The sequence below is a fragment of the Orycteropus afer genome, unplaced genomic scaffold, assembly GCF_000298275.1.
Source record: "Orycteropus afer afer isolate SDZICR_OR568_19922 unplaced genomic scaffold, OryAfe1.0 scaffold00067, whole genome shotgun sequence".
In the NCBI taxonomy this organism is placed as follows: Eukaryota; Metazoa; Chordata; class Mammalia; order Tubulidentata; family Orycteropodidae; genus Orycteropus; species Orycteropus afer.
In genome coordinates, this window is record NW_006921654.1 from 10,061,949 (window position 1) to 10,083,551 (window position 21,603).

General features: G+C 44.8%; 1 protein-coding gene across 1 annotated transcript in view; it reads left to right on the forward strand.

The window, feature by feature from the left end:
• HYDIN (HYDIN axonemal central pair apparatus protein) overlaps positions 1-21,603 on the forward strand; it is a 333,125-nt gene that overhangs the window by 163,206 nt on the left and 148,316 nt on the right. Inside the window, exons 23-25 of the mRNA XM_042780857.1 lie at positions 15,320-15,334; positions 19,784-19,909; positions 20,573-20,660. Of these exons, the coding sequence (XP_042636791.1) occupies positions 15,320-15,334; positions 19,784-19,909; positions 20,573-20,660 (229 nt within the window). The remainder of the gene's footprint in view (positions 1-15,319; positions 15,335-19,783; positions 19,910-20,572; positions 20,661-21,603) is intronic.

Here is a 21,603-nt window from a genome sequence, read left to right on the forward strand (position 1 = left end):
CTCTCTCTCTCTCTCTCTCTCTCTCTCTCTCTCTCTCTCCCTCTCCCTCTTCCTTTCCCTCTCCCCACCCTCTCCCTCTCGCTGCTGAGGTCTTTTCATCCCCTTCTCTCTCCCCTGTAGCACTATCTCCCTTTGTCTGCCTTCTGTAAGGACATTTGTGATTATGTCATTGGGCTCACCTGGATCATCCAGCATAATCTCCCCAAGTCAAGATCTTTCATTTCATCACATCTCCAAAGTCTCTTGTGCTTTGTAAGATGGCATTCATGGGTTTTGGGGGTTAGGATGCAGGCACTTGAAGGACCACTGTTCAGCTTTCCACATTGTTCAATCGTATCCAGCATTCTCATGCTCACTCCACTGTCTGCCAGTTCAAGTCAGCTTTTAAAAGTAATCCATATTTAGCCATTAGAGAGATGCAAATCAAAACAACAAGGAGATACCATCTTGCCCCAGCACTAGTAGCAAATTTCAGCAAGACAGAAAATAACAAATGCTGGCGAGGATGTGGAGAGATTGGGACTCTGATACACTGCTAGTGGGACTTTGAAAATGGTACAACCACTGGAAAGACGATTCCTTAAAAAGTTGGAATTAGAAATATCATTTGACCCAGCCATTCCATTACTAAGTATATATCCTAAAGAAGTGAGAGCCATGACAGGGACAGACATATGCACACCCATGTTCATCGCAGCACTATTTACAATAGCAAAAAGATGGAAACAACCTAGGTGTCCATCAACTGAGGAATAGATAACCAAACTATGGTACATACACACAATGGAATACTGTGCAACCCTAAAGAATAACATAGAATCTGCAAAACACTGCATAACATGGATGAACTTGGAGGACATTATGCTGAGTGAAATAAGTCAATCACAGAAGGACAAATATTGTATTAGTCCGTTATTGTAAAAGTCAAGAAAAGGAAATGGAAGGAAATTTTCTTTGTTGGTTACCAGGGGTGGGAGGAGAAGGTAGGGAACACTGTTAGATAGGTGGAGATAAGTATTGATTTCGGTGAAGAGAAGGGCAACGTACCAAATGTGAATGATCAACATGGTGGCATTGAGGAAGAGGAAGACGTATAGAGAGGTACATACAGTACTGTGTTGTCAGTGAAGGCAAACATGGGTATACGGGTGGATAGATGGGTGGACAGGTTGAACTATTAAGTATGTCTATGCAGTGGGGAGTGTACCCAAGACTCCCCACTGCATAGAAATGTATAGGGTTGGAAGACAATAGTTCTACAAGTGTATTTGTATGTTCTGTAAGAATTCCCAGGTGTATGGTAGAGCTGACAAGGGACAAAGTTATAGTCACTTCTTGATCACAGCCAGCTACCCAAAGGGAGCGAGTAGTTGAACCTGTGGGCTTGGGACCATAGTTGCAGGGGACATCAAGCTTGATTGGCATAACATACTACACAAAACATGGTTCCACCTCCTACTTTGGCGAGTAGCAACTGGGATCTTAAAAGCTCAGAAACAGCCATCTAGATGCAACGATGGGTCTCTCCTCGTCCAGAGCAAAGAAGAATGAAGAAAACTAAAGATGCAAGGAAACAATTAGTCCTAGCGACTGGTACACCATGCGATCCACAGCCTATACAACTAGGAGACCAAAAGAACTAGATGGTGCGTGGCTACCACTGTCAACCACTCAGAGGGGGATCTGTGTAGGAGATCCTGGATAGAAATGGAGAACAGCATGGAACAAAACTCAAAATCATTTGGGAAAAAAAGGGGGGGGGGACCAGGTTTGCTGGTCCAATAGAGCCTGATGGAACCACTGAGACTATGGCCTCGAGCTGCCCTTCAGGTCTGCAATTGGACCCACACCTGTGGCTTCCAACCAAACAAAAGACAGGCATATGAGTTGAACATTTATCTGAGATAGATACACTCCTTGGAGAGAACAATCATGGGAGAAATAAGGGCTGTTTATGCACAGGGAGACAGCTGAGGGGGCAGGAGTGCATGGAGGGATGGTCACAGGGAAGAGGAAACTATTGAGAGGAAGTGGAAGGGGAGCTGTTGCATCAGGGTAAATTGTAGTCAATGTCATGAAGCAAAGTGTATGTGAACTGCTGTATGGAAAGTGAATTTGCTCTGTAAACTTTCACACAAATCACACACACACACACACAAAAAGGAATCCATACTGTAACGAATATGTTGTAAATTATAGTAAACTTGACTCAAACCAACTTTAAAAAAAAAAAGTTATTGGCTCACATCACTGAAAAGTCTAGGTGTAGGCTTCAGGCCCAGCTTGATCCAGGGCTCAGACAATGTCCCTGGCACTGAGTATATCCCCACCATCTCTTGGTTCTCTGCTCTGCTGTCTTGGCTCCATTCTCAGTTTGGCTTTTCACATGTGGTTGCAGGATGGCTTCAGCAATAACAGCTCTCCATACACCAGGTTCAAGTTTAGGGGGAGGAAGTTAGAGGCTCTTTCCCAGAAGTAAGTCCTGGACAATATTTTACTGTGACTCATTGGCTCTGGCCACCTGGTATGTCTATCCCTGAACCATGGCTTGGGGAACTCATTGCCACCTCGGAGCCAGGCTAAAAGTAAGAGTCAGATGAATTCCCAGAGGGAACCAGGCAGCAAAGACCACGGATGCCCCCTATAATGACTGATAAGGCAGACATTTTGCTAATTCTGGGCCAAAGGAATAGATATCTCATTATGAATTAGGTGCCAGCTGCTTGGAAAGGTGTTTAGAAGACAAGATCAATTTCCCAGTGCCCCAGAGATGTGATAAGTTGGTATACCCTCAAACACTGGAAAAGCAGCCTGCAGTAAGCCTTTGCTACCCGTTCTCAGCACTGCTGCCCTGTCACCATGGTGCCCTGAGCACAGCTTGGTAGCCACCTTCACATTTTCTCATTCTGCACCTTTTGATCTCTCATATGAAAGACTCTGTCTCTGTCTTTGAAGCCTTAGAGTAAGACCACCAACATAGTGTGAACAAACTCATATCCTTACTGTGGGAAAAACCCTCTTTTTTAACAGTTGTAATGGATTAATTGTGCCCCCACAAAATCCCAGTCCACCTGGAGCTTCAGAATGTGACCTTTATTTGAAAAAGGGATCTTGGCCAATGTAATCAAGTTAAGAGGAAGTCATACTAGTTTAACCCACCCTACTGCGATTGTGTCGATTCCGACTCCTAGCAATCCTATAGGACAGAGTAGAACTGCCCCCAGAGGGTTCCCAAGGCTGTAAATCTTCACAGAAGCAGACTGCCTCATCCTTCTCCCACAGAGCAGCTGGTAGGTTTGAACTGCTGACCTTTTGGTTAGCAGCCCAGTACTTTAACCACAGTGCTACCAGAGCTCATTTACTAAATTAACTCACTACCATCAAGTTGATTCCAACTCACAGCAACCTCCATTGGGTTTCCAAAGCAGTAAATCTTTACGGAAGTAGATTGCCCTATCCTCCTTCTGTGGAGCGGCTGGTCAGTTTGAACCACCAACCTTCTCATTAGCATTCAAATTCCTTCAGCACCAAACCACCAGGTACACCCTAAATCCAATGACTAGTGTCCTTATAAGAAGAGGAGAGAACCACGGAGATACGGAAACACATAGGAGACGATGATGTAAAGATGGAGACGGAGTTTGGAGGGATGCCTCTACCAGCCAGGAATGCCAGAGCCAGCAGAAGCAGGAGAGGCCAGGGAGATTCTTCCCCTAGGGCCTTCAGTGAGGCTCTCCCGGTGCCTTGAATTGGACTTGAGCCTCCCAAATTGTAACTTTCTGTTACATTAAGCCACCAATTTGTGGTACTTTGTTACGGCAGCCCTACAAGTACAACAGTTTCCCAAAGCACAAAGAAAATGTCTCAGATAGGAAGTGTTTCTTATAGCAGATATGTAAAGTCAAACCTTCAGTGCTGTTGATTGTGTTAGTTGCCCTCAACGCAGTTCCAACTCACGGCGACCCCAGGTGTGCAGAGGGGAACTGCCCCACAGGGTTTTCAAGGCTGTGACCTTTTGGAAGTAGATCTCCAGGCCTGTCATCCGAGGCACCTCTGATGGCTTCAAACCACCATCCTCTTGGCTAATAGTCAAGCACCTAACCGTTTGTGCCACCCACAGACTCCAAAGTTCAATAAAGAAATACTATTGGGAGAAATGTAGGATGATTCTGTATTTCTGACCAATAGCAATAACTACCGTTGAGTGTTTATTGTGTGCCAGGCACAATTCTAAGCCCATTACGTATCTTCACTTATACCATATTCACAGAAACCCTAGGAAGTAATTGTTAATAATAGCACCCCCCACCCCCGAAATCAAGGCTTACGGGGACTTAAACGTGCCTAAGGCACTTGACTGCTAACCACAAGGCTGGCGGTTCAAACCCACCAGCCACTCCTTGGAAGGAAGATGGGGCATTCTACTTCCATATTGATACTGCCTCGGAAACCCAAGGAGGGGTCGCTATGAGTCAGGGCTGACTCGATGGCACATAACAACAACAACAACAACAACCATGGGTCCCTGCCTTAACACTGTCTTCTGCTGACATATCAAAGCACAATTTTCTGTACCTTGCTGTATATCCATTTTTCACTTAAATGAGCCATTTGTGAATACTCTATCCACAATGTTGTGCTAGGTGCTGTGGGGAATACAAAGATAAATGAGACCCATCCCTGTCCAAGTGAATTTATAAACCAGGGGAAACAAGAATGAAACTGCTCGTTGGAGGACAAAGCTAATGGATGAGTGCTCACTATGTGCCAAGCATTTACAAAGATCACTGCATTTAATCTTCCCTGCAGCCTTATTTACCTTTAGGAAACGCTATTATCATCCTGATTTTACAAGTAAGGGATGCACACAGAAATGTCAAGAATAAGCACTAGATAAAGCTGGACTGGAAGCAAGGGAGGGAGGAAGGGAGGAAAATACATGAAAAGCACAGTCTTTACTCATCAAGAGTTTACAAGCTAAATGGGAAAGCGGGAGCCTCGTTAACACACACACACAGCTACTGTTGGTTCCATAGTTTAGTGCTTTGCTTCTGCTTCTCAGCATTCTAAATATTATATAGTGAAGAAGTCTGGCCAGAAGCTAGCAGGGTCTCCTTGGGTGGAGTACATGATCCAGGTGAAGGGAAGCCAGCTATCCTTGGAGGGCTAGGAGTTAGGGCCTGGGGAGGGATATCAGAGGTGGCATCTCTTTCTACCCTGCAATCCCTTAATTCAGCATCAGATAGCTGCAAGAGGTGGAGGGCCTTACATCCGGAGCTGGTGACCCACAGGGCATTCTCAGTGGTGGCTTTCACTCGGGTGTGACTGCTTCAGGCTGGTACAGAGGATTTGCGTTGGCCTGAGCCTCAGATGGTCCACCAAGGAGGGCTCCCACAAAGCATGCTGGCTGCAAACCATGCCTCTTGCTCTTTGCTCTCCAACCCTGTCTTTAGTGGCTACAACAAATAAGGGAAGGGAGGTTTTCAGAGGAGGTTTTCAGAGTGGTAGCAGTGCACACGTTCCCTCTTGTACTTTGGTCAAGTGGTCAGGAAGGACCAGTCCCTGGAGAAGGCTGTCATGCTAGGTGAAGCAGAGGGTCATGGAGAAGAGGAAGACCCTCTGTGAGATGGATTGACACAATGACTGCTACAGTGGGCTCAGGCATAGCAACCCTTGTGAGGTGGCGTGGGACCAGGCAGGGTTTCATTCTGTTGTACATGGGGTCCTTATGAGTCAGAACCAACTAGATGGCACCCAACAACACCAACAGCATGGACAGGACAGGCTGTCACTGTGGGATGTCCCCTTTCCTTGAGGTCCTTCCATCACCACCTTTTAACTGATCCTTGAAATAGGGCGGGCAGCTCTTGGAGAAGTCACCTTGCATCCTTTCAGGAGGGTTTGAAATCTCTGATATGTCCTTGTGTTAAGAGAGTTGGAAATTCAAGTTCAGTCCTATGTCATAGGAGCTGAATTGTTTTTCCTTTTGGGTATTAATCCCATAGCCAGGTTCACTGTCTTGGAGGGAACATCTGTAATTGCTAGTTTTTCGGGTAAGGCTGACCAAAGAGAGGAGCAATGGCCGAAGAGCTAAGGGGTTACTTTACTTCTTGAGAAAGAATAGCACTTATTTAATCAGACTTGAGATAGATATAGTATGTAATTATATTATAGTTAAAGATAATTTATGTTTACATGTGATGCTTTACATTAATTCATTAATAATATTTGCTGTGTAGCAAGTGTTTTTTAAAATAAATACGACTTATAGACACACATATATAATTTAACTCAGTGATTTTTAGACTTATAGCAGAACTCTCTTCAAGTGAGCACTTGGCATATATATATCACCCAAAAGCAGAGATACTGGGTGAAAGAGGGAGTAGGGGAACCCTTCTTCCTTCTCCCCCAACCCCATCAGTTCTTGCATTTCCTCCGGGGAACCACTGGACCTGAGTTAGCCAATCTCTAATTACTATTTAAGCTTTGCAGTAAGTCAAGCAAGAAATCAATAGAAAAAAAATCCCTATGTTTAAGCACACTAAATTCACAGATATCAGTTAGTCCTTACCTGGCTCTGACTTTCCTTTCAACACTATGAAAAAATCTTGTCATTGTTTCATCCATCATGTTTCTGGGCACTGACAGCCTTGGCCCTGTAGGCAAAGTGTTGGACACATAGTAAACTCTCAATACATGTCAGTTGCGTTAATTTCCTGCCATGACAAATTGCCACACATTTAATGACCTAAAACAACACAGATTTACTTCTTGCAAATCTCGAGGTCAGAAGTCTGACCCAGTCTCACTGGGCTAAGGAGCTATTGCATTTCTTTCTGGAGACTCTAGGGGAGAACGTGTTTCTTTGCCAGCTCCTAGAGGCTGCCCACATTCCTTGGCTCATAGCACCCTTCCTCCATCTTCAAAGCTAGGAGTATCATATCCCTCTGACCGTACTTCTGTCATCACATATTCTCTAGATCTCTCTTCCTGCCTCCCTCTTTCACTTTTAAGTACCCACCTTAAGGATTCACATTGGATCCACCCATCTCAAAGTTCTTAACTCAGTTACATCTGCAAAGTCCCGTTTGCCATATAAAGTATAACCTCATTGGTGCTGGGAAGTAGGACGTGGCTACCCTGGTGGGTCATTATTCTGCCCACCACAATTATTAATGCAGAATGTTAGTGCTGGTGGAAGCATCGAACAACAGCTTGCTTGTGATTTTGAGTTCTAAAAATTAAAGGCTCATCACATCAGTAAACCCACTGCCTTCAAGTCGGATCCGACTCATAGCGACCCCTCCTTGAGTTTCCAAGGCAGTATCATTGCGGAAGTAGATTGCCCAAAGTACTCAAAATTGGTGGTAAAGTTTGTCTTGGTGGTGGTGATTTCAGTATTTCTCCTGTTCATTCTTACATGTTCTTATCCTCACAGCCCATGAAAGCCTCTGGAAAAACAGGTTCCCAGTGCTAACCAGAGAGCCATTACAGAGCCTCATTGTAAACATTAATGTCTTTGGTGTTTAAGTGTTCAGGGATAAACATGTCAGCCTCTTTAATAATCAAGTTGACCTGACGAAGAATTGTAGAGCTTGACAACCAGCAAGGTGGAATAGGCATTAGGCTTGCTTAAGGAAAGGAGAGGGAAGGAAAAACGAACAAGAGTCTGAACATGAGCTAAATGTACAAGGACCCTGGGACTTAGGAAAATGGTGATGGTCTGAAGCCAGATGGGAGGTGTGTTAGGAGTGGAGAAGATAGAGCTAGCTGAGGGGTTAAAGGAGAGTGTGCATCAAAGTTGATACTTGGATTTTTTCTTAAGGAACTAAGTAGATGTTAGTAGACAGAGAAGGGAGATGAGGAGCACTCCAGATTTGGTGGTGGGGAGAGAGAAAGGGCCTGTGACTGGAGAGAATGAGGATAAAATTCCACAAATATTTGGTAACCCCTTGGAGTAGGAAGTAGCACAGAAAATAGAAACTTGGGCTCCTTCAGCTAGAGGCCTGCTGAGTAGAAGGTGTTGAATGGCACCAGATTAACAACAGAAACCATTGGTTTCTAAAAAAAACAGGACTTCAGGGATGCATTTTGAAAAAAAAATTACACAAAGAAATTAAATCTCTGTCTTACAACTTTAGTGCCTTACAACACAGTACATCCCTGTGGCCTTTAGCCCCATCTGTCCATTTAAGAACTTCTGCAAGGGTCAGGGAATTGTAAAGATGACTGAAATTCCCAGCTAATCTGAGTTCTTCTTGATTCCATGAAAACACCCAGGAACTTTGGTAGCTACGTGGCTGTCTTCCTAGGTCTTTGCCCTTCTCATTTCATGGATAAGGTGCTAGAGATATCAGGGTCATCTCTACTTTCAGGATCATGTTAACTTTTCCATGTTGACATTTTGTGATTCTAAAAAGACCAAGAATGGAACTTTTATTTAAGGCTGGGCAAACTTGGAGGACTTAACAAAGGACACTGACAAAGAGACACAGTAAAAGAAGAAAATTAGAAGTACCTAAAGGGGAGCTCTGGTAGCGTAGTGCCTAAGGCACTTGACTGCTAACCAGAAGGCTGGCGGTTCAAACCCACCAGCCACTCCTCGGAAGGAAGATGGGGCAATCTACTTCCATAGTGATACTGCCGCGGAAACCCAAGGAGGGGTCGCTATGAGTTGGGTCCGACTCGACAGCATATAACAACAACAACAACAAAGAAGGAAAGAGGAGCTCTGGTAGCGTAGTGCCTAAGGCACTTGACTACTAACCAGAAGGCTGGTGGTTCAAACCCACCATCTACTCCTTGGAAGGAAGATGGGGCAATCTACTTCCACAGTGATACCACCTCAGAAACCCAAAGAGGGGTCGCTATGGGTCGGATCCGACTCGACAGCACATAACAACAACAACAAAGTAAGAAGGAATTCCTGAAACATACTAACGGGAATGGTGCTATTTCCCATAATGGTGAGCTAAAAGACCAATTTCAATGTTTTTAAAGCATCATGAGCTAACAACAGTCTTCACAGACCAAAGTTCAAGAACATCAATGTTTAGTAAAAAATTTAAAAATCAGTAACTGCAGAAGGAAACATTTGAAGAATGAAAAGTCCATGGTGGTAGAAGCCTATGAGTGAGAGAGAGAGTGATATATGAAGTTCTGCTTGTTCTAATTACTTACATAGAGAATCCAAAATAATTTACAGATAAATTATTAGAATTAGTAAAACAGTTAGTGAGGAAGATGGATGACTATAAGCTATCGCACTGTTATATATCAGCAGCAATTAGGAACTAGAAGCCTATTTTTATAAATAATAAAAATTTTACAACTTTTTTAAAAAAAGGCATAATATTTATTTATAAAATGATTTTATTAAAACACATTGAAGAAGACCTAAATAAATGGTGAAATGACATTGTGTTTGTTACATTTAAAAGACTCAATTTGGTAACAATATGTTCCCAAATGGATCTATAATTTCAATGCAATCTCAATAAAACTCCCAACAGGCTGGTTCTAAAGTATATGGCATTGCAAAAGGATGAGGCTAGCCAAGCCTTTCCAAACTGGGAGGTCTTTCTATCAGACATCAAACCTTATCGTGATAATTTTTAAAGTGTGATGTTGGTACACAGATAGGCATGCAGACGAAAAGGAAAGGAACAGAGAACCCAGAAAGGGACCCATACGTGTTTGGAAACATGAGAGTTGGAATCATGGAACAGAGGAGTCGGAATGGCGTATCCAGTAAACGACCGGGCAACAGTCAGTTATCTGTAGAGAGAAAAAGCAAAACTGGATCTCTAGACATGTGCTATGCAAAAAGTAATCCCAGATGGGTTGAAGATAGAAATGTGAAAGTCAAAATTTTTATAAACATTTAGAAGAAAACGTAGGATAATGTCTTGCTGATCTCTGAGCAGGAAAAGATTTCTTAAATGAGATACAAGAAGCACAAAACAAATGTGAAAATAGTCATAATTTCTGCATTAAATTTGAGAAATTTTGTTTACTTTAAAATGCACTGTAAAATGACAAGTCGAAGACTGATTATAATGCACTATCGTGTTGTCCTTTGTCATACTCACCTAGTCACCTGGCAGAAGGTGTTAGCAATGCAGCACCACCTTCAAAAGATTGCACACCTAATCTATAACAAACGCCTTTATGGCAGTGCTTCTAACCGGTTCATTCCGGGTCAGCCCCCTGCTGGGAACTTGTTTTTCCGTTCCAGATACGCTGAATCAGAATCTACATTTTACCAAGATGCCCAAGATAGATACAAAAGAGTCACCTGGGGATTGTTAAAATTGCTTCTGATTTAGTGCTTCTTGGGTGGAAATGCAGATTGACCCGGAATGAACGAGTTGAAGTACTGCTTTAAAGGAAAAGACATGGAGCTCAGGAGAAAAATGCAGGGAGGCTTGTTGTTGTTATGTGCCGTCAAGTCAGCCCTGACTCATAGCGACCCTCCTTGGGTTTCCGAGGCAGTATCACTACGGAAGTAGGATTGCCCAACCTTCCTTCTGAGGAGTGGCTGGTGGGTTTGAACCGCCAGCCTTCTGGTTAGCAGTCAAGTGCCTTAGCCACTATGCTACCAGAGCAGGGAGGCTAGGGGTGCAAAATATGAACAAGTATTTCACAGACGTGGAATATTAGTGGTTAATAAAGATAAAAAAAGTTGTGCCACCTATTAGTAATCCTGAAAATGCAAATTAAAACAAGTAGAGACTGGGGCATGCCATCAGATTGGCTAAAATTAAATATGACCACACTGACTGATGTTGAGGATGTGGAAGAATAGAGACTCATGCATTGCTGATGAGAGTATAAGTTGCCACCATCTCTTTGGAAAGCAGTTTGTCCTTTGTTGGTCCCGTTGATCCTGAACATTCCCAAGGCTCTGGCCAGCCTCCTGGCCCATCTGGTCTGTGTTGTCTTTCCCGTGTGCTGCCTCTCCTCCGGTACCCACTTGGTCAGCAGTGTTTCCTGGACTGTCCTTCCTTTCAGCTCTCCTCGTCTTCGTATCCAGGCCTACCTCCCCATGGCTTCCTTCCGCACTCTCGTAGGTACCCTTCCTCCCTCCGGTCTCCCCTAGCTGCAGCCCCTTCTCTCTGCCCATGCCAGAGATTCCTCTTGTTCAGGCTACTGCTCCCATCATCTCATTCCCTTTCCTCTGACTCACAAGAAAGATGAAACCTTCCTTTTTCATTATTAATTCTCTTCATGAGTGATTTCAAATATACAGAAAATAACATCCCTTCCATTACACACAAAACTCTGTGTTCCTCTCTACTGTGAATCTCCTCTCACTCTCAGTATCTCCAAACTCTGTGGCCCCTTGGCCTCAGTGCAAGTGCTCCACGTCTCCAAAAGCCCTTCCCTCAATCCTCTTGTCCTAGGCACGGACTCTGTACTTTCAGGCAACGTAAGAAAACAGAATACACCAATCACCCCTATTCAGTCCCTGGGTTTTGACCTCCTCATAAAATTAAAACTGCCTCTCTGGAAGGTCAGTCATTAATTTTTTTAATTATCACCACAAGAGAGACCATATAGCTGATTCTATTTGCAGTGCAGTTTACATCAGTCTCCTGATACACCATATCTGCTGCCCCCTAGGTGAGTGAATTAGGACTAAGACCTGCTGTTTTCCTTTATTCCAGTTTTGAGTGTTATACATTTTCTTGTTTTTGTGTTATTTTAGGACTGTAGTGGCATAGTAGTTGGCAGTTCAAACCCACCAGCCACTCCACAGAAGGAAGAATGGGGTCGGATGAGTCGGAATCAACTCGATGGCAATGAGTTTGGTTTGTTTTTTGGTTTTTAGTTACCTTTCTGTGGTGTCATTCTTGTTAAGACAGTTTCCCGATATCTCTAATATTAGTGGATGGCATCAGCCTTTTAGAGCTAAGTTGGCTTCTAAAGAAATCATTGAGAAGCGTCAGTGCCTATCAGAACTTGAGTTCTGCTTGGTTCATTTAGTAAGCTGATTCTTTAAAACAGTGCATTTGATTTATCTACAGGTCTGTATTAATTAAAATTCCCCAAGGCCAGCTACTGAGGGCCGAACAGTACAAGAAATCCGCTTAAAAAGCCGTCCCATTTTGAAAGCATTGTTAAAGGGCTTTGAAGCTGATCCCGAGGGGACAGTTCCACGTACCTGCTGGGCAGCCTTTCTGAGTGCATGTAGCAGTGACGACACCTTCTGGAGCTTTTGTAGAATTGGCCGTTTGGTACAGAAATCCTCTGGGTCACATTCCTCCACTGCTTACCTAGCACGCATGCAAAAAAGCACACTGCCATCCAGTTGGATCCAAGGAGTTATTGCTATGGAAGTAGATTGCCCAACCTTCCTCCCAAGGAGTGGCTGGTGGGTTTGAACTGCCAGCCTTCTGCTTAGCAGTCAAGTGCCTTAGGCACCAGGCCAGCAGAGCTCCCACTTACCTAGCAGCACAGTTGCTTCTGGAAGGTCCGTTCAAGCAAGATCAACAGTGTCTTGCTTTTCCTTCTCTGAGTTACTGTCGGGATGGTGCTTTCTTCTTCCAAAAGGTTCTAGACAACACATTCAATGTTCCTTATGTTGCAGGTTGCATTTATTTTCAGAATGACAAGGTCTGCTTTGTGAGTTGTTGCCATGGGCATGGCATGGCAGGAAGTAACCAAGGAGACGCTCTCCCCTGTTGAGTGGGTAAAGCTTCCAGCAGAGTTGTTATAAGCATGGCCTTTAGTGTCAGGCCAGCTTAGCTCAGCCATTTAGTTGCTCTCGGAGCCCCAGTTTTGTTTTCTGACAATGGATACTCTAGTACCCACATCATCAAGCTGTTTTGAACATTAAATGAGGCACTGCTTGTAAAATGCTTAACATAAAACCTATCAGAGAGTAAGTAAGGAATTGGTGTTGGCTGAAGTTACTTGATTAGGACACTTGCTTGATATTCTCACTTTCCCACCATTCTATTTTTACCTTAACACTACCTTCTAGGTTAGTGATTCTAAGCCTTGGACCAAAACAAAAAAAAACAAACTCACTGCTGTCGAGTTGATTCAACTCATAATGACCCCTCCTTGGGTTTCTGAGGTGGTATCTCTACAGAAGTAGACTGCCCAGTCTTCTTTCTGAGGAGTGGCTGGTGGGTTTGAACCACTAGCCTTCTGGTTAGCAGTCAAATGCCTTAGGAGCTATGCCACCAGAGCTCCCAAGCCTTGGACACACATTAGAATTATGTTGGGAGATTTTAGATATCCTGACACCTAGTAAATTGGAATCTTTGCAGTTGGGACTCAGGCGTCCATGTTTCTTAGTATTCCTAAGGAGATTCCAGCTGACAGCCCACAGTGAGCACTGCTATTCCTGAGGTTCCAATTTCAGCTTCTTTATGAGAACCTTTAACAATATCACTTTCATCTCCTAAGGCCCGAGCAGCTTCAGTTTCAGCTACCTCACTTATCTCTGACCAGCTTCTACTGTAGCACAGGTGGCCAGTTGGAACATCATAATGTCAAGCCCACGGCAGGCCGTTTTCCATAATGGGCATGTGTCTGTAGTTTGCTTTCCCTTCTTATATGGCAGAGCTGGGACGTGCTGGTGAGGAAGGCACTAAGCCAGCCCATCTGTTTCTGTCTCTCATTTGCTTCCCAATGTGGGAGGACCACAAGCCCAAGCTAGAACAATAAATATGGAAACGTGGCAGGGACTGTGTTTATGCGTAGCAGGGCTCGGGAATTTGTATGTTTTCAATGTGACTTAAAGTGATTACTGAATTCTTCTTTAGAAACAGGAGTCAGGGACTGTCTAATATGGAGCAGGTTTGTGATATGTAAACCAGAGGAAGAGAGGAAAGTGAGAAGGAAGAAGGAGATGGAGAAAGGAAGACAATGCCTTTGTTATTTCTTTAATAGATGAGCAAAGTGAGGCTCGGTGAAGCTAAGTTTTTTCCACGTGTTGATGTAGCTGATAAGTGGCTGGGACTTGAACCCAATAATTCTGACTTTTCAAAGTTCAACAGGTCAGAGCTTTTCCTGTTGCCCCCCAGTAGGATAGTGAGGGGTTGGGTTATTCACCAGGGGAACAAGTTTCTACTTCCAGAATCAACACGTGCCACTGTGACAACATACTGAGGCATTTCAGATGGCAGTGAGAAGTTGGGGATGAGGTTCTGCCTGTCAGTGTGTCAACAGTCCTGCTCTGGACAAAGTGTCTCCCCAGAAGAACCTCTAGAAGTTTGCCGTCTCCTCCATAGCTTCTGCCCTTAACAGAACACAAGCCATCCAGGCCCAACACATGCACACAGACGTCCCTTAGGAGGCCTCTCCCAGCCATCCTCAAATCTACTAAACAGTCCTTTCTCTCGACTGGCACAGCATCTCTTACCTGTAACACTCTTTCAGCCACTACATCAGTTAAAGTTCTTGGGTTGCAAGCAACAGAAACTGACTCTGTCTAAGTAATCAATAAAGGAAATTCTTGGCAGGAAATCAGGCTTCTTGGATTCGAAAGGAAGGCCTAAGCAGCTACTGTGTACTAAATACTCACTACGTACCAGTCCCGGTTCTGAGCACTTTGGGTGTCTAACTCACTCTGTCTTAACAACAATTCAGTTGGTTAGGTCTATTTTATCCCCATTTTACAGAGAAGGAAACAGAGATGGGAAAGTAGTTTAAGGTTACAGTGTCAAAGCTAAGCTTCAAACCCAGGCAGCCTGGCAGCAGGGCCTGTGCTCTTAGCCATCAGGCGACACCCAGTGGTTGTTAGGATGCCAGGCAGCCTCCAGGGTCTTAGCAGTAGGAACCAATCCACAGTCTCATCGGTGTGCTGCTGCTGCGTCCCTCTGTTCAACGCTCAAGTCTTAGGAGTGAAAGTCTAACTGACCTGGTATAGGATCCCCACGTGCCCTTCACTGGCTAGAGGAGAACCGACCCCTTCACTGTGGTGCCAGGCACTTAGCCATGGGCACCACCATCAAACATGGAGCCAAAGCCTCGCTGGACGGCCCTTTGTCAAGCAACCCCCATATCCCAGATTCCACAGGGAAGAGCCCCATCACCAGCCTGCTTCCCTATGCATGGTGCTTTGCACCATTGCTTTGTATGTCTTGCCTCCCAAACTAGATGAGGCGTTTCTGGGTAGCAGAGACAACTTACTTACTCTGAGGGTCCCTAACTTCCTAGTACAGAGCAATGCATGTAGTAGACATGGTGCCCCATATTCAGATGCCTCTCACCTGTTCGTGAATGGGTGCAGTGGGGCCATGGGTGAGACTCACAGGGAGTGGTGGGGGCTGTGACAGGGCACTGCTAAGTGAAAATATAGGTTCACTATTTGCCTGTCATCTGACATTTTAAAAGAAACCAGAAATCTGGATTTTTATGCAAAGTCTCAGATTTAAATTGTTGGCCATTGTCTTCCGTGAATTCCTAGAAGCAGAGCTGAGCATGGTGATTCTTGAGCTGGTGATTTTTAGGGGAGAGAGAGCTCTTAGGAGAAACTATGAAGGAATGAGAGAAGCAAAATAGGGCACAGGGAGAAATTAAGGAGAGATTTGATCCCAAAAGAGTCTAGCCTGGTCTCACGGGGACCTCTTGAGTTTGTCCTACTCAGAGCTAAGGGGCTGGGCATTAGAAGCCCTCCCCTTCATTAATTAGTCCTTGGCTATAGGTTGCCAGTTAACAGGAGGGAAGGCATCATCTCTCATGCAGCTCCAAGTGGGTGAGGCAGCTCCCATCAGGCTGGGGAGCTGCTCCAGAGAAGGGTGCAGGTGTGAGCCCTCTGCCAACACCCACAGCACCAGTGGGACAGGGGTATTCTCCTGGTAAAGGGACCCGGACAGTGACCACCATTGTCTGCTATTGTCGTTAACTTTAAAACATATCAAACAGCACGAGAGCCAACAAAACACATCTGCAGAGCCTTTTCCCCCTGCCAGTGACCGTCCTCAGCCTCTGTAGCAGATGCTCCCCAGATCCTGGTGTAATGAATCAACAAATAAGACATGATGTCTACTGCAGGCTGCACAGACTTCAGTGATGTCCACCATACGGCCTTCCTTCTCCAAATATCATCTGACCTACGTCACAAAATATTAACTGCAATTCAGACATGTTCTTTGGGGTCTAATTTTGGCACCATAGTGACTTTCAGTGAAGGGAGAGCTGGAAATGAAAGTGGTGGGTTTTATTATTATTATTATTATTTGCACCAGAAAACATTGTATTGATCGTGACTTACCCAAGACTGGAAAATAAAATATGAAGAGGGTAACTGCCTGCCTCACCCAGTGATGCTGACGAACCGAACCGTGTGTCTGACGCTCACGTGACTGTCACCGCTGGTGGGGGTCACTCTTTCCTGGCTCCTCCAGTGATTCTGACATGTGTCATGCTGGGATTGGACCAATATTGATTCTCCGTGTTTGTGACACGCTCTCCTTTAAAAATAACTGCATCTATTCCTCTTGGGGCAGCCTAACAGGAAAGTGATCAGTGAAACTGGGAGTTCAGTGAAATCTGATCCCAAAACACTCCACCCACATTCTGTTTCACTGTTTGTGAGCAGGTTTTCCATTTTAATGATAATTTAAAGCCGTCATTGTGTTCACGCTTTCCCTGTCTCCTGTAGCTCAGCCTGTGAGCAGCCGGGCGCTTCACCCCTCCTCTGTCCCCAGAGACCTCTCGCTTCCCAGTTGTTCGGTTTCGTTGTTAGCTAAGGTGTTGTTTTTCCACAGGTAGGCAGGCTGTCCACAGCTTTGTATTTTTCCTTCACAGATTTCCCATATGCTTTTTTTTTTTTTTTTTTTTTTCATTTCGTCCGGCACAACATCCTGGATGTGCAAATGTTGTATGAGCGAGTGCAGTTATGTGGAGCAGCGATGTGACAGTCTCGCCAGGCATCTTTGCTGGCCTGGGGTGATTTAATAAGTGCTCAGAATTATTTCTCTGCTGATTTTCACTGCCCTTAGCTGGTGAGACTGTGGCAGTAACCCCATAATAATCTGCAGCTCCAGTCCAAAGCCAAGCTATTGCCATTCTTACCCACACAAACCAAAACCAAACCCAAACCCAAACCCACTGCCATTGAGGTGATTCCAACTCATAGCGACCCTATAGGGCAGAGTAGAACTGCCCCCTTGGGGTTTCCAAGGCTGTAAATCTTCATGGAAGTCGACTGCCGCAGAGCCACAGGTGGTTTCGAACTACAGGCCTTTCAGTTAGCAGCCAAGCACTTTAACCACTGTGCCACTAGGGCTCCATAGCTACCCATGAAGAAACCAAACTCACTGCCATCAAGTCGATTTTGACTCCAGGTGACCCCTATTGGGTTTCTGAGGCTGTAAATCTCTATGGAAGCAGATTGGCCCATCTTCCTTCTGCGGAGGGACTAGTGGGTTTGACCCACTGGCTTTCTGGCTAGCAGCCAAATGCCTTATCCATTATGCCCCAGAGCTCCTTATACTTTCCCACAGTGGGCCTTAAATCTTGCTATATATCAGAATCACCAGGGAAAACTATTAAAAATCAAATTCCTGGGCCCTGTACAAGACCTCCTGAGTCAGAGTCTCCCCAAGGACCAAGGTTGGGAATCTGTATTTTAACACACTTTCTAGAAGATTCTCCAGCACCCAGCCCAACATGGATCCACTGCCTACAATGGTGTGGGTCTAGCCTAAGGTAAAGTCAGCTAGAGACATCTGATCTGGAGCAAAACATACAGAAGCTTGTGGGAGAAGATGACGAGAGCTTTTCCCCTTTTCTCTGAGAACGTCCCACGTTGGGATGAGGCTGGAGGTGGGATGCACAACAGCCACGTTGCCCTGCATGCTGCTCCACCTGCTCAATTCAACCAGCCAACCCCCAGCCACCCACTCCTTCAAGCATACATTGAGCTTACGTCCTGTGTATAAGTCCCTGGGCTGTGGGGGCTACAGAGAGGAAACACTCCAGACCCTGCCCTCCAAGAACCCACAGTCCTGTAGGGTAATAAGCCTGGTAATGACTTGGATGGCTGTAGCCTGGTGTTTGTCCAAGGGAAAGTGAACTGATTTATCTTCTTAAATAGAACAGGCAGTGCTCAACTCAGAACCTTCTCCTAGTGAGAAAAGAAGAAGTGATTTTTTTTCCATTCTATTGATTTTTTTCCCCTAAATTTAGTAGATAATAACGGTTTTTCATTTATAGTGATGATGTAGAGCTTTCCTTAAAAATTAGCCTGTTAATGAACACCATGGAGTTCACTCACTCAAATGGCTAAAATTAAGCTGAATACCAAGTATGGGTGAAGATGTGGGCCGACCAAACCCACATGCACTGTGGGTGGGAGTGTAAGATGGTACAACCACTTTGGAAAACTGTTGTCAGTTCCCTATAATGTTAAACACACCAAGTAACCCAGAAATTCTGCTTCTAGGAATTTACCCAAGAGAAATGCAAACTTATGTCCACACAAGGCTTGTACACAATGTTCCTAGCAGTTTTATCCATAATACCCAGAAGCTGGAAACAGCTCAGGTGGCATTTCCAGGAGGATGGGTAAACACACCGTGGTATTCCATACTATCTGATGTTGCTCAATGTTAAAAGAAAGAACACACTGCAGCTACATCACCGTCATGGCTGAATCTCAAAACGTTATGCTGAGCAAAAGAAGTCAGACACAAAAGAGAACATACTTAGGATTCATTTATATGGAACTGCAGGCAAATCTAATCTATGGTGAGACAAAGCAGATGAGCATTTTGCCTGGAACCAGAGTGGGAGAATTGACTAGGAAAGGGCCCAGGGGAACTATTTAGGATGATGGAAATGTTTTGTATCTTAATTCTAGTGGCGCTTGCACAGGGGAGTGTGTGTGTGTGTGTGTGTGTGTGTACATTTTTCAAAAGTCATCAAACTGTATACTTAAAATTGAATGCATTTTGTATGTCAGTTATTCCTCAAAAAAAATAAATTTGTTTGGTGATACTTAATATGGTAAGAATCATGAAGGTGGTAGTAGAATGGTCCTCCAGCCCATGGTAGAGAATGAACAGGATCCTGAAAGAAATACAGATAAAATGTCATAGAACTTCAGAGGTTGGGGGGATGGGACAGTGATGGAAATCTCATATAAACCAAAAAACCAAACTCACTGCCATCGAGTTGATTCTGATTCATTGCTACCCCCACTGGGTTTCCGAGGTGGTAAATCTTTATGGAAGTAGATTGCCCCATCTTCCTTCTGCAGAGTGGCTAGTGGGTTTGAACCACCAACCTGGACACTTAATATAAGAGATGGCACTTATGCTGAGCCTGTGAGAGAGTGTGGGGTTTGTAACCAGGGACTGCTGTGTTCATTCTAGCCCCATGTGCACTTTGCTTTTTCCCACTGCTTATCTGGGAGCAGGAGCCTTGCTAACTCAATCATTCACGAGTATTGTGTGAATGCTTACCCCATGCCATGATACTGGTCCTCAGAGACTCAGTCTAGCAGACATGAGACAAATAAACCTGAGAGGGGACTCCTCGGGGACTATGGGGTACTCAGAGGAAAGACACTGGACCCAGACTAGGAGAGAGGGTGGTCAGGAAGCTTTTGAGGAGAAAGTGAAACCTCAGCTAATATTTGAAGAATGGGGAGAGGAAAGCTAGTGGAAGGGAGGATGTAGGGTGGTACTTTGTAGACCTGCCTTGTCTGGGCTTTGGAGCCTGGCCTTAGAAACTGAGAACCCAGCCAGCCGCTGATTGGCAAAAGCTGATGTGTGCTTGTGTCCCATGTCCTTTGTAGGTTTGCAACATGGCCAAGGAAACTTTACAGTGCCCCCCTGTCCCAGGTGGACTCCGTCCCCGCAAGCTCGGCATCTGTGAGCTCGCCAGCAGTCCCAGCTGCACTGGATTCCTTCGAGATGGATTTAAGTGATTTTGTTAATAAGTAAGCACAGATGCAAAGCCAGTATGAGTTTTTCACGTTTTGTTTTACTAGCTTTTCTCTACACTGACTTACATTCTCAGAATACATCCTTCATTGGTTCATCCAGCCATTCACTGGTCATTAGTGGCTTCTATGTCTTAGACCCTGGGCTGGGCATCTGGGATACCCAGGTCAGAGTCCCCTGAGTCCTGGGGGCCTGAGCCCTTCCTCTCGTGTTGCTGGCTCCATCTGCCCAAGCTCTGGATCCAGGATCAGGCCAATAGCAAGCAGAAAAGGATGAGACAGACATTATAGCCTCTTGATAAAATGCTCAAGTAGGTGATGAAACTTAATATTGAGCTCTTAGGACGCATCAACATTATCTGGAGAATTGGTGGCGCTTCCTAGGGCTTTCTGTAAGTCAAACATGGGCTCGACAGGACAGGGAGGAAGAGCTGGACCCTGGGGAGCACTGCCCAACTCAGTGACCTGGAAGTTTCTGACCGCATGTAGGGGGCAGGCAAGGAGTAACGGAGCACTGGCCAGCTGACCTTTGGAGAAAGGCATCCCTTGAATGAGAACTTGCACTTACTCCTTGAGGAGGGGTGAAGTGGCGAGGGAAGACTCAAGACTGTTGTGGTGGCTGGTAATTGAGTGATTCTCTGCCTTTTGTTACACTCCCAGGACTGTCATAGAGGATGGAGGTGAGGCGGACTACGAAAGAGAACACGTAAAAGTTCAACCGGCCATTACCACCATGACTATTCCAGAAGTGCGGAGCCCTTTCACTGGGGTAGGTTGGCAGTTCAAGAGTCCTTCCCATGAGCCAGTGGCCTGTAGTGACACAGGCGATGCTGAGGTTTGGCTGCGATGAGGCTGCATACCTTCATCTGGGTTACTCCCCCACCAGCCACCCACAGAGCCACCATGTGAGGGTCCCGGGGACCTCAGTAAAGAAGTTTCCTCTATAATGAAAAAGCCGGTTATCTCTAAACCTTGGTGATCTTCCCACCCCCTAGACAGAGGCTACTAAAGGGAGAAATGTTTTCCTCAATATTCCATAGTCAAAACAAAGGAGAGATCAAGGTGTTTAAACATGCACACCCTTTAATTCACCTTCTAGAATGATGGCCTAAGGAAATCCTAATGTTGTTACATGCCTTTGAGGAAATCCTCATAGATAACAAAAATTTCTGTACAAAGACATTTGTTATAACATTTCAGAAACAGCAAAAAAAAAAAAAAAGGAAATCAAGGGAAAATCAGTTATGATGTGTCCATAATGGTAGGATATCATATAATCTTTTAAACTAGTGCTTGTCTCAGTGTTGGCAGAGGGTCACTAAGCAGGCACTCTCATGCTTTGTATGGAAGAGTGTGAGTTGGCATAACCTCTAGGGATGCAGTTTGGCAGTGTGTTAAAAATGCACGGTTCCTCGTCTAGGAAATTATTCTCCAGATACACCTTTAAGTTGGCATAAAGACATGTAAATATCTTGTACACTGGAGCTCTGTAAATGCAAGAAAAACTGGAAACCACGTAATTCCACTAGTAGGAAACTAGTTGAATAAACTAAATTACATCCTCACAATTCAGTACTATGAAATCCTTTAAAAGACCAAGGGTGTTCTCTGTATGCTGATTGGGAGCAATTTCTGAGAAATTAAGTGAAAAGTAGTAGGTGTGAAACGGTGAATAGGATAATGCCATTTGT